Source organism: Sarcophilus harrisii, chromosome 6 (assembly GCF_902635505.1).
Source record: "Sarcophilus harrisii chromosome 6, mSarHar1.11, whole genome shotgun sequence".
Classification (NCBI taxonomy): Eukaryota; Metazoa; Chordata; class Mammalia; order Dasyuromorphia; family Dasyuridae; genus Sarcophilus; species Sarcophilus harrisii.
The window spans coordinates 221,393,380-221,412,268 of record NC_045431.1 but is presented as its reverse complement, the minus strand read 5'-3'; the positions used below and the strand labels follow the sequence as shown (position 1 = coordinate 221,412,268).

At 36.1% G+C, this 18,889-nt stretch overlaps 1 protein-coding gene across 2 annotated transcripts in view; it reads left to right on the top strand.

The window, feature by feature from the left end:
- PAMR1 (peptidase domain containing associated with muscle regeneration 1) overlaps positions 1-18,889 on the top strand; it is a 98,850-nt gene that overhangs the window by 65,058 nt on the left and 14,903 nt on the right. The window contains exon 7 of one of the 2 annotated variants that reach the window (XM_023506333.2): positions 16,888-17,058. The exons of the other annotated variant lie outside the window; for it this stretch is intronic. Coding sequence (XP_023362101.2) covers positions 16,888-17,058 — 171 coding nt within the window. The remainder of the gene's footprint in view (positions 1-16,887; positions 17,059-18,889) is intronic. 2 annotated transcript variants of the gene reach the window in all.

Sequence of the window (18,889 nt, the reverse complement as noted above, 5' to 3'; positions counted from 1 at the left end):
AAAGAGTGTTCAGAACTCAGTGCAATTTATGCTTTTGCTTTTAAGTGAGAGCCAGTATTGTGCATCAGCAGAGACTATTAAGAACTTTGGGATTTTCTCTGAAGAATTAGTGTTGATGCAGTGACGCTGTGTTAGGGTCGCTGGGAAAAGGAGGGCAATCTTTTCTAGGATCATAGTGACATGAATAATGTGCCAGACTACCTGGGATTAATGAAAACTGTCCTGAATTCTTTCAGCTGAGTCATCTTTTTCTTAACAGCATCATTTATTGATTTCATCACATCAGAGCTTCAAATGGACCATGGACAGATCCTTGTCTCCACTTCTGATAATTTGGCAACAAGAAAAAGAGTAAATCTGTGGACAAGGGGTTAGAGCAACAATACGGGTTCTTACAAATTAGACGATGCACAATGACTTTCCCAGGGACTTAGGGGCTTAATGCAAGGCACCAGAGTTCAATTAGGAGACCTTCTAGGTCCCTTCAGTCAACTGACATCTCTGACCCCTGCTGGGCATTGAATAAGCTACCATTGAGTGTCCCTTGATTAATAGAATGCCCTGCATCCAGATAGAGAGAGGGACCCAGGAGGTATGGCTTAAAGAAAAAAATAGCCATGGGCAATAATAGACAATAATTGTTGTCATAGAATTTGTGGATCAGAGAAAGAAAAATGCATCTAGCATGAAGATTAGGCAAACTTTTGTGGTGTGGGAAAGCCTGAAAAGTGGAATTATTAAACGTGATAAATGAAAAGATCAGAGGAGAAATCGGATCTGGGAATACACACAGGGCAGTCACGATGCCAGGCTGAATACTGTGTCCCTATTTAATGAGTTGCTTTGCTTCTTTCAGTGAGAACTGGAAGTCAGACATTTAATGTATGGAATGTCTGTTAGACTATTGTTGCTCATTAGCTGCTCAGGGTATTGGTGCTTTACAGATAATCTTTGGAGGAGGAGAAGCCGGATGGTAGACAGACCAGGGACACAATTGTTTCTGTGACCAGAATGAGAGGGACACAGGAAACATTGTACTGGAAAGTAGCTAAGAGCAGCACTTAACATAAGACCAAACTCTAGGTAGACTTTTCTCAGAAAATAGACATAGATTTAGGAGTTGAAAGGGATCTTATATATAATTTAGTCAAATGTCTATTTTACAGGTGAGGGAATAGAAGTCAAAAATAGAAAAGTTTAGCTATGCTCACACAAGGAATAAAATATTCCCAGGATATCCAAAGGACATTTAGGACAATCCTATTCAGATTTAGATTAAAAAATTGAGAAGTGAACAGTTAGCTTAAGAAAATGGCAGCTGAGAATTGGATTTGGATTTCCGGACCACAACTTAAAAGACAGAAGACAAGATTCTGCCCATTGATGGGCTTTTAGTTAAAGATGGCAAGATAAGTTAAAAAGAACATGTGGTTCAGTAGAATCTCATCTTTGAGTGTTCCCCAGAGCTTATTCATATGACCCCTGCCCTCATGGAGCTTATGGTCTAGTAGTGGATAAAATACATGCACATAAAGATTATAAAACAAAGTTTAAAATGGAAGCACAGCATAGGAAGGACATTAAACAGGGCTGTTGCTAGTACTGAGGAAGGACTTTTTCTAATGAGGTGGACTCTTTCTAATGGCATTTGAGCTGGGTCTTGAAGGATAGATCAGAAACCATTTAATCCAACCCATAAACAAAAGAATCTCCACTATATTGTATCAATCAGGTAGTTGTCCAGACTCTGCTAAAAGACCTCCAAAGAAGGGAACTCACCACCTATTCCACTTCGGACAGCTCTAATTATTGGTACGGCAGCTAAGTGCTGCCATAGTTCATAGAGGCCCTATGGAGGAAGATTCAACTTTCTGAGTTCAAATCTGACCTCAGGCATTGACTAGCTGTATTACCCTGGGCAAGTCACTTTACCCTGTTTGCCTCAGTTTCCTCATCTGTAAAATGAGACGGAGAAGGAAATGCCAGCTCAGTCCAAGAATTTTGCCAAGAAAACTCCAAATAGGGTCATAAAGAGTTGGACACAACTGAAGTAGTTGAACAACAATTATTAAGAAGTTTTTCCTGATATCAAACCTAAACAAACTTGCTTTTTTATGAGTTCTATCCATTACTCCTGATTCTAATCTCTAAGACTAAAGAAAATAAATATTCTTCCCCTCCTAGTGAAAGATTCTCAAGTATTCACACATAACCCCCATTTTCTCCAGCTCTCAAATCTTCTCTCTAGGTTCAACATGCCCAGTTCTTTCAACCAAATTGATAGAAAGGGAATTCAAGAAAGGAGTCGATTTGGCTCCAGCCCATTTTTTCCAGATTTATTTCACACTCCTCCCCTTCACAGAAGCTCCATTCCCTCTAGACTTGCTGTTTTCCTTAAATGACATTCTGCTTTCCATTTCCATTATTTTACTTCAGTTCTTTCTCATCTCCACTTCTTAGAATCTCTTGTAGTCTTCAAGTTCAGCTGAGATACTACTATCTGCCTGACTCATCTTAATTCTTAGTGCTTTCTAACTTGTCCCAATTCAAAATTACTTTGTCTTAATGTTTTTGTTTGTGTATTAGTCATCCCCATCTCCCTACCAATATAATAGAGGCTTATGGAGATTAGAGACCATTTAATTTTTGTTTTTGCAGTTTTAATTCTCAGCACAGTTCCTTGCATATATTAGGTGCTTAATAAAGGCTAGCTGAATTGTTAAATTGCACAAAGGCTTTGGAGTAGCAAAGCAGGGATGATTTGGTGACTTGTAATAAATTTGAGTGATTGTAATAAATCCTGTTTGATCAAGCAAAGGATTCATGAAGGGAAATACTTGGAGAAAAAATGGAGAGTGAATTGTTGTCAGTTCAAGCAGGCCTTTGAATGTCAGCTAATGTCTCTGTATGCAGTTGAATCCTGTCTATTTTTCTAAGATGAAAAACCACTTATGGTCCAAAAGTAATAAAGGGTTCAAACTGGTCCTTGGTCTCCTAAGATCTTTTTTCTGCCTGGAGCTTATATAAGCTTCCTACACTTGCCTTTGGCAGATGAGATCAGCAAGACAGGATTTATTGGCAGGAGGCACATATGAGATTGTTGCCTTTGGTAGGAGGAGGCAGACAGCCCATCTCAACTCCTGATGGATGGCCTTGAGTACCTTTAGTTCAGGGTGATCTCATTCCTCCCCATTGAGAAAGAAGGAAATAGAAAGTGGTAGAGTAATGAGAATGAGAAAGGGAGCTAATATGCCTCCTGATCATTCTCAATACCAGGCAGCCTTTTCTGATTTCTTACTGAATTGGTGGATAGAGATTTCCCTTCTTATTTGTTTGTATCCAGAAAGTCCTTCAATATTATTTTTTCTTCTTGTTGGTGACTCCACAAAACAGATCAAGTTCCTTCTCTTTTTGGGCTAAAGATATAAGCCTATTCTACAAGAAGTCTTTATGTGATTCATCCCCTCAAGTCTCTGGAACTTGGTTTACATTCTCATTCTAAACACAGGTCTTTCGTATTCATCACCATGTGTGGTTCACATATACACATAGACAATTGACTGTCTAGTATGACTATGGCACACTGCCCTGGTCTGGCAGCAGAAGACCTGGATTCAAATCTAGATTCTGCTACTACATGTATAAATTGAGTAACTGAGAATATTCTGTAACCTCTCTGAGCCTCAGGATATTCAATACTCAGTCAATAAACATTTATGAAATGCCTAATATGCTTTAGGTACTATGTTGGATGAGGAGGATTCAAATACAATCAATGAAATAATCTCCTTTAGCAAGGAGTTTACTTTCTAATGGGGAAAGACATCAAGGACATATATAAGTATATACAGAATAAAATAGAAAGAGAATTAATACAAAGTCACTAAGTACATAGTATTAAATTTATTTAAGTATTAGTTTATCTATTATATGTAAACCATTGGGCACTGAGGGCACAGAGTCAGCTTTTTTTAAATTCTTCTTTTCCAAGGAACTTACATTATACTGGAGTGAAGGAAAGGAGGAAAAGGAAGAAGGTTTCAATATATACATAAACAAATGTAGTGAATATACAAAGTAAATGAAAAACAATCTGTTTGGAAGGAAACATAATTCATTACTTATTAGGGGTATCAGGAAAGTAAGAGACCCTAGCTGAATGGAGCCTTGAATACCAAGGTATACCATAGAGGTAGAGATGGGCAAGAAGAACATTTAGGTATGAGGGGGATAGCCTGTGCAAAAGTGCAGAGATAAGAGATGCTTTCTCTTTTCCTGGGTCAGTTTCTGTAAAAACTATAAGAATCAGGAGCCATGAGAGATTAGGGGAAGTCTAGACATGATTTGCTGAGGGAATCTTTTGCTTAGTACTTGAGTTGCTATGGAGGTACCTGGGACCACTCAGCCACTCTACAGTCACTTAGGGATTGAGGGTAAATGGGGATATGCTGGGTTGATTTCAGATTTCAGACAGGAGACAAAATGGCAATGAATTTTCAGATTTTACTCAAGCTTCCCAGTAGCCTAAGCACAGACAGTCCCGATTGTCTAATTAAGTAGGCCATCCGAATACCGGAAAAGTGGTCTCCAAAAGACACAGTGTTCCAGGGGCCAAGGACAATAGTGATTAAGATCAAGCAGCTAATTGTAAGCAACAGCCTCCAAATTGCCGCCGGATGAATAAATAACAGTGTGTGTGACCCAACCATCATTTCCCATGGATACTGTCTCATTCACAGAAGTAGAGGGCTGCAAAATACCCAGGGGAGGGGGGAGGGAGGGTGGTGAATTCCATTGGTTGGAAAGGCATGAAAAGACTTTGGTCTTCAGTGGGGATTACATTACTGGTCAGTCTCATTATCCTTTGTCAGTGAAGACCTTTGTGAGGAAAAAAAAAAAAATTCATTTCATTTGTTCAAGAGGCATGAAATACAAATGGAAGCCATACTAGGGAACTGTGGGTGAGGAGAGACAGAGTGAGGGCGGTCCCTCTTGTATTTGGGGTGATAATTAGTGGATCAGTGATGACTAAAGAGAAGGCAATAAGAGTGTAATGTGTCCTGACTCACTTTCCCAATAGAATAGAAATAACAGCATGGTCCAGTATCCATCCCCCATCACCAGTGTTGAAAAACAAGAAAACGAGGACAAACTAGCCTCTTGGCCCCAAGAATAGAGACTTCTAGACTGGATAATGAGCAAAATGAATTCTAGTGATGTCATATATGCACCTATAACCAATCCAATCCATCTAACAAGCATCAATCACCTATTATGCTACATGCAGTCGTGGGGAACTGAGGGTATAGAGACAAAGCAAAACAGTTAAATCTTTCAAGGAGCTGATAATCAACCACCTCACTCAAGAATCCCATGGAAGGCAATTTGCCAAATGCCAAGCTCATAGGAGGAAGAATTTGCCCTTAACCATGATTCTTTCCCACGTTAATGGTTAGTAGTCCTCTATGTTTCATCAATAGGAAACAATATGGTATCATGGAATGGACACTCCAACTAGAGTCAGAAGAACTGGGGATTATTATCTGGATGACTTTGGGCAAGACAAATCTCTATCGGCCTCAATTTTCTCACTTGCCTAAAGAAACTCCATGGTATCCCTCAGTTTTAAATATTTGATTTTAAGTGTAACATCCCTTTTGGGATACTCCCCCAACTTGTGCTCATTCTCATAGGTTGAGTAAATAGATGTGGTAACCTGCAAAGATTATGAGTCTTCCCTTCCTTTCTCCAAAGTTCTTCCCATTAATAGTTAGCCAATAGATGTAATTAGCTCAAATGAAAGCATTGACTAAAATTAAATAAAATAGTAGCTAAACATTTGCACTCTTTCTGTTATTGTTTGCTTGAATTTTTGTTTTTCTTCCCAGATTATTTTTACCTTCTTCCCAAATCTGATTTTTCTTGTGCAACAAGATAACTGTATAAATATGTATACATATATTATATTTAACATATACTTTAACATGTTAACATGTATGGGACTGCCTGCCATCTAGGAGAGAGGGTGGAGGGAAGGAGGGGAAAAGTTGAAACAAAAGTGTTTGCAAGGGTCAGTGTTGAAAAATCACGCATGCATATGTTTTGTCAATAAAAAGCTATAAAAAAGAACAATAGCTATAAGATATGACTCCCATAAAAGGGAGTTGCACTTTCCTATAAATACAAACAGTGTCTATGGAAAGAGTGAGTACAGAGAACAATGGTAGTGAGTCATACCCTAAAGATAAATTCCAAGATTACAGAGGCATCCCTACACAGGTCACAAAACCTTAGAGTTGAAAAGTAACTTGCTAATCATCCATAGTTAGGAAAAAATCCCTTTCTGCAACACACTTACTTGACAATGGTCATGCAGCTTTTGTTCAGAGACCTTCAGCAAAAGGAAGTTCACTACCACCTGAGGCAGCCTGTTCTACTTTTGGATGGCTCTAATTTATGGCAGGATTTCCTTATGCTAGATCTAAATGGATGGCTTATTCCTAGATAGGACTAAGTTCAAACCAAGCAGGGAATACATATCAGTGTGATTTGAATCAACTTCCTGCTCCTCTTCTTCTCCCTACCCCTGCCCTCAACTTCTCTTTGCAAACCCAGCTGACTAGAGGTAGAAGCAGCATATTAAATTAGAGCCTAGGTCAAGGGGGTTTAACTCTGACTTGGAGAAGAAGTTTTCTTTTATAACACAAAGGAATAAGAGTAATATAAGCAATTATATCAGATGAGCTCTCTACCATGGCATTGATTTTCATTATTCAGTAATACAAGAATTGAAATCAGAATCAGTGAGTCAAAAAGTCCACCTGACTTGCCACTCTCTTTTATTATCATATATTGGAAAAAAAAACATTAAGGATCTGAGGAGAATTTAGATTTTTGGGAAATGAGGGACAGAGAGATAAAGTCAGATAGAAACGTGAACAGAGAGAAAGACAAAAGTAGAGATGAAAAGGTAATAGTTCTTGACCTCTTTTCTTCTTTGTATTTTTTTCTGTATAACCAGACAATATAGAAAGTGAGTAAATAATGATGCTAATTTGATTTATTTATCCAATATCATCAGTGACTTTTAAGCTTATAGATGACATTTATCACGTATCATAAATAAGGAGCATCATTCTATTAGATTCACAGAGTCAAAACTGTAGATACATCTTCATTATAGTCTCTTCATGAGCCTTTTGGATATTTTGCTAGTGTTGCCTTTTTCTTATTATGTGGTCTAGAGTAATCACATCACGGTTCTGTGTATTGTCATGCCCATCTGTAAAATGGGTATAATTATAGTGATCTATTTTATATTATTTATTCAATACACATATAAATGCATGCATAGTCTTTAAATCTTATCACTGTGGATATTTCCCCAAATGATGCCAATTGTAACCTGCCCTATGAAATGCTCGTCTGTGTCTTGTAAATCCTTTAGGAGTTGCCCACACAATGTGCTAGAGGTCTTTTTTCTAGATCTTTTGACATTTCATGACTATCAAAACTTGTCCCTCTCTCTTCCTATATAATCAGTGCCATGTTTTTTAATCATATAGTTTTTTGATGTCATTCTTTATTCTGATTCTATTATTCAGGTCTTTATAGGTAATGTTTTGTTGCACTTAACATAATCCACCATATGTTTCTCTATTACTCTTTGGATGATCTTAGACTTAAATTATTTGGAGATCCTAGTCTCCGTAATTTCCAGCTACCACCAAAAAATGGTTATTAAAAAGATAGGTTTTTGTTTTGAAAAGAATTTGGAGAATGGTGTTTTTAAATCAATGCCCAATTTTCCAAAGACCATCTGACATGTTCTCCTCTTTCTGTTAGTCCATTCCAGGCCCAGTTCATAGCCCAGTTATGATATCTGCCCATAATAAAGTGAATATAGCAATGAACCACCTCTATGGGGTATTATATTATATCATGTTATGTTACATTATAGTGCTTTAAGGTTTATGAAGCACTTTACAAATATTATCTCATTTGATCCTTACAACTGGGAATATTATTATTCCCATTTTGCAGATGAGGAAACTGAGGCAAAGAGAAGTTAATTTACTTGCCCACGCTCATACATCTAGTACGAGTAAAAAGCCAGATTTGAACCGAGTTCCTTTTTGACTTTAGATGCAGTGCTATATCCACTGTACCAACTATCTGTCAAGGGTCAGTAGTTAATAATATTCTCTCATTTAGCTTTTTGAAGAGTAACAACATAATCTGGGATTTTTTTTTCTCCCAAGCCTTTGACACATTTCAGATTCCTTGAGAATTGGCCCTAATATTATATTACTTTCATTCTTGAACACTATATGCCATATTTAATTGAAATATCAGCAATGTAATAAATGAGAAATTCTGCCAGAATGTTTCTTTTCAAGGAGAAATAGAATGAAGTTGCATTCAAAATCTGGTGAGTTTCCATTCTCAGGCTTCTTTCCAAAAGCAATAAGGAAATGGAACATATTGCTTAAAAATTTAGGAATTTGCTGCTCACTTGGGCCAGAGATTACATATTTAAAATTTTACTTTGTCATTACATAAGAACATACCATAAAAATGATTTGAAATAGGATAAAAAGCTCCCATGAGATTCTGACAAAACGGTATCATAAAGTGTGTCTGACAGAGAGATAAAAGGGTGTGTATTTTTTAAAATTCAGGATAATTCAAGAGAAAGGAGGCTTGTCTGAAACCCAACTGGAGGCCAAATCTTTGGTGAAATTCAGGCAAGCTCATGATGTTAACAGGAAGAGAGAGCTTAGCCAACGCATAGCCGAATGATGGGATGCCTTATGTGTGTTTTGTTTTCCCAAAGGAAACAGATGAGAGGATAGAGAGTAACATCCTCAGTAGCTGTCCAAAATAGGCACATAAATTAAAAGCTTTCATCCTTTCAGATCAAGGGGAATGAATTGGCAGATTCTGTGGCCAGCATCCCAGAAGTCTGGATCAATGTGTTCCAGGTGGACTTCAGGGCACAAGAAACACCCATTGTGTGGGGATTACTCTGAGGCTAGGCTTTAGAGAGGAATCCTTAGATCAACCCAGGGTGAACTAAGTTATGAGTTTTAACATTTATAATTGGTTTTTTGAAGAGTGTGGGGTTTCTGGGGGGATTTGATGGAAAAGTCATTAAATATTTTATAATTAAAAGAATAAAATTCCATTTTCTGCCTTAGTTATTCTTAGTTACAAATGATTTAGTTACCCCATGGATTTCTGGGGAAGTAAGGTGAACATGGAGACATTTGGAAATTAAGGTGATAGAAAAAGAGATCATATCAATACTTTTTCATCAAAAAAAATAAAAGAATAAAAGTAGAAATAAGTTCACAGAAAAGTAGATGACTGTATACATATTGGTAAGGAAATGGTAGAGGAGGAAGTAAGAGGGTAGTAGTGGTAACCAGGAGAGAGCCATTTGCTAGTAGATTTAAAGGATCTTTGGTTGAGAAGATCTATATTTAATCCTATTTATTCCCATTCTCATATTTTTAATTCATTAACCTGCATTGTTGTTTGTCTATTATGAAAACCTTATTATTAGGGTAGCAAGCCAGGTGTTATAATCCAGAATATCTGTATATTTAACTAAAATTTATCAGGTTTTTATTCACAAATTCAACATCAAATATACATTGAAAATTCAGTTGGAGAATGGTGATTTTATTATATTTATAGAGCTGAGAGTTTTTAGATGGGGCCTGGTAATGAGGTGTAATGTAAAAAGAATTGGACGTGAATAAATCAAATCAACAAGCATTTATTAAATACCTGCTGTGTTTCCATTGGAAGCTCTGAATTCAAATCTTAGTTTTTCATCAATTAACAGCACTTGGCTTCACCTACCAATAAGTAATTTAGTCTAAGTGATCTCTAAAGTATTTTTTTAAACTTTATATCCTTTGCTAACTCAGAATTACAGGAGTTATAAAGAATCTCAGAAGACATGTAGTTCAAACCTTACTAGAATAAGCATCTCATTTATAACATATCCAGTCTCTACATGAGGACTCCTATCTATTGGGGAACTCATTACTTCATGAAAATTCATTGTACTGCCAGCCACTTTTAAGAGTTTAAGAATTTCTCTCTTAAATTGAGTTCAGCCATGACTTTTCAATTTCCTCCTGTTGTCCTTTTGTCCTTCCTTTGGAGTTAATATGAAAAAGACCGAGTCATCCTTCATGTGCCAACCCTTTAGGTACTTGAAGATAGAAAGTGTGTCTCTTATACCTTCATGTCCTCTCTTCTCCAACCTAAACATCCCCATTTCCATTAACTGATTCTTGAGTGGCTTCATGTTCAATAACTTGTTCATCATGTTTATTATTCTATGTTTTAGCACCCCCCCAAAAAAAAGGTACATAGGATGGAACATAATACTCTAGATGTAATATGACAAAGGCAGAGAACAATGGGACTATCACCTCCTGCATTATGAATAACACACTTCCCATAATGTCACCTAAAATTGCATGTTTTCTGGGTTACTTTGTTAATTGGGATACAATTGACTAACATCTCCTGGCTTTTTTCAAGCAACATGTTGCCCCATATTTGTGGAATTGATTTAGGGTAATGGTATTCTAATGTAGCATTTTTAAAAGTGTATATTTAAAAAAAATACAAATAGATTTGGTCTGGGAGTCTAAGTGTCAATTCCTTGGTCATCATTACTTTTACTCCAGTGTCTTGGCCATCCCTCCTTCCTTTTGGTTATCATCAAGTGTGATTAGCATGGTAACTAAGCCTTTATCCAAGTTACTGATTAAAAAAAAAGTTAAGTAGGACCAAGGACAGATCCCTGGGACATTTCAATACAGACCATTGCCAGAGTTAAGATCAATTCATTAATGACCAAATTTGGGGCACATGATTTAGCTTAGTTTTGAATAGAACCACTTATGTAACCACCTAGGAAACAGATAATAGTTTCTTAGAATTTTGTCTAAGTCAAAGTCAACTTTTCTAGCCTATAATTTACTACTTCATCTATTTCCTATTTTTGAAAATGACGTTGTTCTTTCTCTACTCTTATGGCACCTCTCCTTCACTCTTTAAGACATCATCAGTGATGGTTCAGCAATCAGATCTGCTGATTCTTTCAGTTCCATCAGATGCAATATAATACTTCCTGGTGACATTATAAAGCCATTTATTCTATCTTCCCATTTCTTTGATTATTTTGAGTTCCAACTGCCTGTGAAACTTTTTTTTGTTCTATCCTCCCCAGACTTTAAGAAAACATAAGCAAATGGATCCTTGTGTCCCTTGCTGTTTTCCATTTTATCATCTGCTTCCTCTTGACCAAATGGTTTAATTATATCCCATGACAAAATTGTGTTTTTTTGGTTTTTCTCTCTATTGATTCTTACTAAGATTCTTTCAATTTTGTTTTTTTTTAATTCATTCAAAAGGCATTTATTTAGCACTTCCTGAGTGTTTAGCATTGGGGATACAAATATAAAAAAGTAAGCAGTCCTTTCATTAAAGAACTTTACATTCTGCTGATATAGAACAACATATAAAAAATGAAAAAACTCTTGAACATTAATAACAAAATAAGTGCAAAGCAAATACTAAGAGAAGGGTATTGGCAAATGATTGGCAAAGGGAATTGGAGATCGATACTGATGCTTTGTAGGGGGTGACAGGTGTGCTGAGCCTTTAAGGAATATAAGCGTCAACAAGGTAGCAGTGAATATGGAGTGCATTCCAGGCTTGGGGAATAGCTCGTGCAAAGATATGTAGACAAAAGGAGGATCATCACATATGGGGAGTGACAAGTTGGTAGAGAGTGTAGGAAGGACAATAATGGGCAATCAGCCTAGCAAGGTAGACTGGAGCCAAACTCTGAAAGATAAATAGAAATGTTTGAGTTTTATTCTTTGGGATCTCTTAAGCAGTGGAGGTATGTGGTCAAACACTTTCTTTAAGAATATCAAGTTAGATGGATAAGGATATTAAGCAATAAGAAAGATGGATTGAAGACAGGAAAAGCAAAAAGCAGAGATAATCAATGAAGAGGCTATGATTTTAACTTAGGTGAGAAAAGATTAAGACTTGAACCAGAGTGATGGCTGTGTGAGTAAAGAGAAGGAAACTGACAAAGAAGACATCATAAGAGCTGAAAAGGGAGAAGGGGTATATAATGTGAGGGAATAGTGTCAAAAGTTAGAAACAGAATTGGATCACTTCCCAAAATGCAAGTCCTGAGAGGAATTAAAAAATAGGAGCAAAAAACTGCATAGTTAAGGCATGTTTCCAGGGTAGGGAGACTGCAGGAGAGGATAGATATTTCAGGATGATGAATTCCTAGATGCTGAAGGAACTCCATTCAAATACCAAGGCAGATGTCAGATATATTGACCAGACTTGACAGCAGATTGGAAATAAGGAATGAGGGAGAGGAAAAAATCTAAGATGATGCTAGGTTTGTGAACATCAATGAAGAATGATAGAAGAATTGAAGGAATTAAGGCAATTTCTTTCCCTCAAAAGAAACAGGAAAATTAGAAAAAATTAGAAAGAAGAAAGATATTGTGTTTTCACATGAGTTGAGTTTGAAATTTAGACAGTACATTCATTCAGCTAGAGATTTTGAGGAGACACTGTGGTGAGTCCAATATGGGAAGGGCATAAATAGATAGATAGATAGATAAACTTGATCTTTAAAGAAAAGTTATTAAAGATAGTACTGAAAGAGAAGAGAATAGGAACAAGTCCAGAATCTAGTTATACACCATATGTGTATGTATATGTGTGTGTGTGTAGGAAATTAGTGTATACATCTATTTATCAGTTCTTCCCTAGATGCAAATTACATATTCTTTCATATGTCCATCGTAGTTAATTTGAGTATTTAAGTCAAAATGATTTAATTGTTGAAAGTTGTTCTTAAAATAATATTGCTGTTTCTCTGATGGAATATTATTGCTCTATGGGAAATGATGAGCAGGAGACTCTCAGGGAAAAAAAACCTGGAAAGTCCTCATGAACAAAATGAAATATACTGTATACAAAGTAATAGCAATGTTCTGGGATGATCAGCTGTAAATTACTTTGTTATTTTCAGTAATACAACTATCCACAACTACTCTAAAGGACTTATGATGAAAAATCCACTCTAAACCCAGAGAAGGAATTAATGGAGTCTGAATACAGATTGAAGCATTCTTCAGTTTTCTCGCCATCTCTTTATTTTTAACTTGATTTTTCTTGAGGGTTTTTATTTTCATTAGGGGTGGAGATCTGTTTTCTTTTACAACCTGACTTATGGAAATGTTTTATATTACTTAATTGTGGATGAGGATAATGGAGAGAACCTAGAACTCAAAAATCTTAAAAACAAATGAAAAAAAATGTTTTGAATGGAACTAGGGAAATATTAAATAAATATAAAATTAGAATTGAAAAATGATCAAAGCATATGAATATGAAATTCACCAAAGAAGAAATCAAAACTAGTTATATAATTATATTAAATGCTCTAAATCACTATTGATTAGAGAAATGCAAATTAAAATAACTCTGAAATATCACCTCACACCTATAACAAATGACAGATGTTGGAGGGGATGAGAGAAAATAGGTACACTAATAAATTGTTGATGGGGTTGTGAAAAGGTACAATCATTTTTGAACTATGCTCAAAAGGTCTTTAAACTATGTATACCTTTGTTTCCCAGCAATACTACTACTAGGTCTAAGAGTTCAAAGAAAGAAATCAAAGAATTCAAAGAAAAAGGAAAAAAGATCTCTCCATATAAAAATATTCATTGCACATCTTTTCAGGGTGGTAAAGGATTTGAGACTAAGGGGATGCTCATCAATTGAGGAATGATTATGAGTTATGGCATATGATTTTGATATGGTACTGTTGTGCTATAAGAAATGATGATGGGATAATTTCAGAAGATAGCAATACCTATATGAACTAAGACAAAGTGAAGAGAGAAATACTGGGAGATAATTATGCACAGTAACAATAATGTTATAATGATTATCAACTTTGAAAGACTTAATTACTCTGATTAATACAATGAATTTTAAACAAGTTGTGACAAGAAAGTCCTTTTCAGTTTGAGATAGAAAATTGATAAACAATGCAAATTGAAAAAAAACCCCAATATTGATGTTACTATATACAGCATTCTTTAGGTTCTGCTCATTTTACTCTTTATCATTTCTTGCAAATCTATCCATATTTTTCTAAGATCACTGAGCATCTCATTTCTCATAGGACAGTAGTATTCCATCACAATTGTCGAGCCATTTCTCAAGTAATGGACATCCCCACTATTTCTAGTTATTTTCTGCCACAAAGAGAGATGGTATAAATATTTTAAAACTTATATATAAGTTGTTTTTCCTTTCCCCCAATCATCTTTTGAAGCAAACCTTTGAAAATAGTTTTTTAAGAATCCATGAAATATAATCAGGATTTCATTGGTGAGTTTGAAGCGAGATGTTTTGATTGGTTTTCAATGTCAGAAAAGATTGCAAGTGGTTAAAAAGGAGGTGAAAGTAAGAAAGTGGAAGCAACAAGAGTGATTTTTGTTTTCTTTTAAGAGTTTGTCTCTTAAAGGGAGAAGAGATCTGGATAATATTACTTTTCTGTACAGGCCATGAGTTTGTCTTTTTTTTTGAATCCCTGGTGCTTAGCGCAGTACTTAACATATTTGGTGCTTAATAATATGCTTATTGGACATCTGTGAGTGACAAGTGTATCTTCTAAATATACACTGCTTTCTACTATCCCATTTTATTTCATGTGCTATTTTAGCATGTTATACTTCTTCATAGTCATGTTCCACTTAGGAGTTCCATTCCACCAAATCTCAGTAGGGTTGTTTCTGCCTTTCGTGGTAGGACCATTTTATTTAATATTCATACATGGCATTTATATATAGACACATATATAATGTGTCTATACATATATATACATGTACATATATATAGTGCTTTTTATTGATGACTTCATTCTTGGACTTTCTCTTACAAATTACTGAATCTTTCTCTAATGCAATTATTTTTTTTTTGGATCCACTGCTTTCCATCTAGTTTTGCAGATATATTTCTGCTGTTTTAGTTCTTTTTACGAGAAAAAATCTTGCTTTGAATGGACCTATTTTCCTGACCATCAATTTGCATACTGTTCCCTTAGGTGTTTCTGCTGCCTAAGTTGTCTGGTCAGATAACTATCTTGGCTTTGTCTATGCCAGGATATTTTCAATCAACAAACATTTATTAATAAGCTTTCTGCATGAAGCCTTTCTTGGTTCTCTTCTCCCTTCATTGCCTATAATCTCTTCCCCCTTGTTACCTTGGATCTGATTTGCTTTTATATATATGTACATATATACATTATACATACAAATGAATATATATACATATAATACATGACTATATACACATATAATACATGTTTTCTCCCTAACTAATATACAAGCTCCTTGAGGGCAGAAATTGTGTTGCTTTTATTATTTTATTCCTAACATTTAGCATAGTGTCTGTTATTTAGTAGATCTTCACAAATGTTTGGTTAATTGTCTACAATATATTAGACAAGAGGCGATGTGACCTATAGATAGAAAGTAAACTATGGAGTTAGAAAGACTGATTTAAAACCCTACCTCTTCCTGGTTGTGTGTCCCTGGTTACCTCTTAGTGCCCCTGGCAAATCTCAGAGACTATAGATTACAGAGCAGTTGCCAACCTACGTTGGTAGAAAAAGTTTCCTACCGAGAAATTCCCTGTACCAATAAAACCACAGATCTACTTTCCTGTTTCTATATATCAGTGCTAGGCACTGGAGTCCATAGGAAAAAAAAAATAAACAGTTTCAGGACTCTATATAGTTTTCTGTCCTCAGTTGTCATAAATCAATTAATGAGGTGTTACCTTAATACTATAAAAAACTTTTGACTTATTCACACTTTCCTGTTTCCATCTCCTTGCTTAGAAGGGTTGATCAGGCTTCATTTGTTAAAATCCCTAAAGAAACACAGTTGCTTTGCTCTTAATATCTTTTTTAATGATATTATTATCTCATGTCTACATTTTGACAAAACACTGTCTCATACATCATCTCATTTGAGACTTGCAACAATTACCTGTGAGGTAATCTAGGCAGTTATTATTCCCATTTTACAGATTAGCACGCAGAGATTCATCAAGGTTTGGTGATTCATCTACATTCCAAAGTCAGTGAGCAGCAGGTTCCCAGGTTCTCTGACTCCAAGCCCAGTCTGCTTCCCATCACACCTGCAGATGGTGAAATGCTTCCTTCTTTCAAAAGGATATTTTGCCTTGCAAATGATACTAGTGGGTATAATTTAAAAATTCAATCCAAGTCCCCTGTGTGACTGACTTTTGCCCAAATTTTAGACCTGCAAAGGCTAAACTTTGTCTCATAATTCACAGACAAGTTGTTCGGGGGCACTGTAGCAGACTGGAATAATTAACCACTCTCCCAGGTGACAAATATAGGTGCCTAAGATTGGCTTCGGTGGAAATTGTATGAGTGAAATGAAACTTTAATATCCAGAGGTGATAAGAGAAGTTCTATAAAAATCACAGTGCTCCGTGGTGGATCAGAGATGGATCTACCTTCTGAAACACAAGTGCAATGAGATTTTTACCTCTAATTATGGCAGCAGGGAAAATGAAATATGCTCTGTCCCCCACCCCCATGCCAAGATTACATGTGCCTGTCATAAAATTCTGGTTTTCTTCCTAGGGCCATTTTAAATGATTTTCTGTTCTCCTTTTTTGAATGCTTTAACATATGTGGTCTGGAATCCTCTAAAAGTTGTGTTTTATTGTAACAAAGTGGATTTTTTCAAATATCTGAATGCTCAGTGGTGATGTGTAGGACTCCAGGTGTTCCTGCCCATGGGATGGTGGAAGGAAGTGATCTTAGATATGGGGCCCAGGTTTACTTCAGGTGCCTCCCAGGGTACAACTTAAAAGGCAGTCGGGTCGCCTTTTGTCAGCTTGATGGGAGCTGGACCAGACACGACCCAGCCTGTGGTAAGGGCTCTGTTTGTTTCTTTTTCTCCCAGGTTGACCAATGTGCTTTAATAATGAAGGTTCTCTCACAAGTCCTTAAAGGTTCTGTGTTGGAAAATGTCAATACCCCACCATGTTAGACTATCGGAGAATTGACCCAGCTCTTTTTGGACTCCCCTAGATCCTAATTAATTAACCAAGCAATGAATCAGCAAGTATTTACCATTTATTAATCACCTACTGCTGCATTCCAGAATTTGTGTTGGAGTCTGGTTATATAAAGATGAAAATTAAAATCTCTGCCCTTAAAGAGCTTCCATTCTATTTGTCCCAAATATCATGTGACAGCTTCTCCAACTTCATCCTAATGACAGTTTAGAGCTTGTGTGTATGTGTGTGTGTGTGTGTGTGTGTGTGTGTGTGTGTGTGAGAGAGAGAGAGAGAGAGAGAGAGAGAGAGAGAGATGGAGAGAGAGAGAGAGATGGAGAGAGAGAGAGAGATGGAGAGAGAGAGAGAGAGAGAATTTATTAAGCATTTATTGTGAGGAAAAATTTGAATAAGAAAACCATTCCTAAGTCCTAGGAATAGGCATTTATATAATAAAGATGAAGGTCATAAAGGCATGAAGGATCAATGGGAAATCCTTCAATTACTAAGTGAATTGGACTACCTTTCTATAACTTAGTAAATAAGCCTTAGAGATTCTCTGGCCTTCCTCTCATATAAATGCCAAGGCCATAACCAGATCATTTCCTTTCTCTAAAATTTTTCCTGTATGAGAGGAAGGTTTTGGATTAAGATCTTAGTGTCTCCCAGTCCAAAACTCCATCCACAAAGACCAGAAAAGTTGAGAGAAATACAGAATAGGCTATAACTCTCCCAAACAGGTTGATAGGGAGTTGAATCTTAGTCCTTACTTTCTAAGTTTACTAAAAATATAGTGGTTAAAAGGTGCCATGAGAGGTTTCCTAGTCAGAGTTCAGTTTACAAGAAAACATTAGACTCATGAAATACCTACTTCAGAGGGGAGAGAGACATCCAGTTACTGATTCTATGAAAGCAAGCTGAGGGAAAACCTTGAAACTATTGTGTTGGAAAATTTCAATTCTCTCAGAATATAGCCTGAGAATTAACCCAGTTTTCCTTTGCTTCCCTTAAGTTCCAGACAATCATTTAACATGTAATTATTAAGTGCTGGTTGTGTGCTAGATCAGGTGCTAGTCTTATATTCAACATCTAAGTTGCCTTGCCAACATATATTTGCCTATGTATTATTATTCAATCTGGTGCTTCTCATCATTTTATGGCTGGTTTTATTGGAATCATTGTGTGTCTCCCTAAGGCAGAAGAATGATGTTATTCTGAAGTAACTTGGGTGTGCAAATCCCGGTTTGTTAGTTCTCATTGGTAGCTCATGGCTCCAGGCATGTAGGTCTAATGAGATCCCCATCACCCCATAACAAGTTTCAAGAAGCACCTAAATGAACTTCCTACAATCCAGTGGGTAACCCATAGTAAAAACTCATAGATTCGTTAAATATTTTCCCCACAATTTAGGCAAACAAAGTTCATGTAATATAACTGACAGTATGTCAAATAGCTTATGTATAATTTGTGTCTGTTCTTATTTAAACTTAAAGATTTGAGATTATTTTCATCTCCAATAAAAAAAGTGTTGAGTTATGGTAGAGGGAGGGAATGAAAGGAGATTAAGTAAATGGCTTTACAAGTGCCACATTGCAGAGAGTACCTGTTTTAAGGTTAAAAGTGAGCTTTTGTTCAAGAAGAAATTATTTAAAAGAAGTCAGTGGTTGGACAAAACTCTAATGACCTTATACCTGAAGGTGTGATT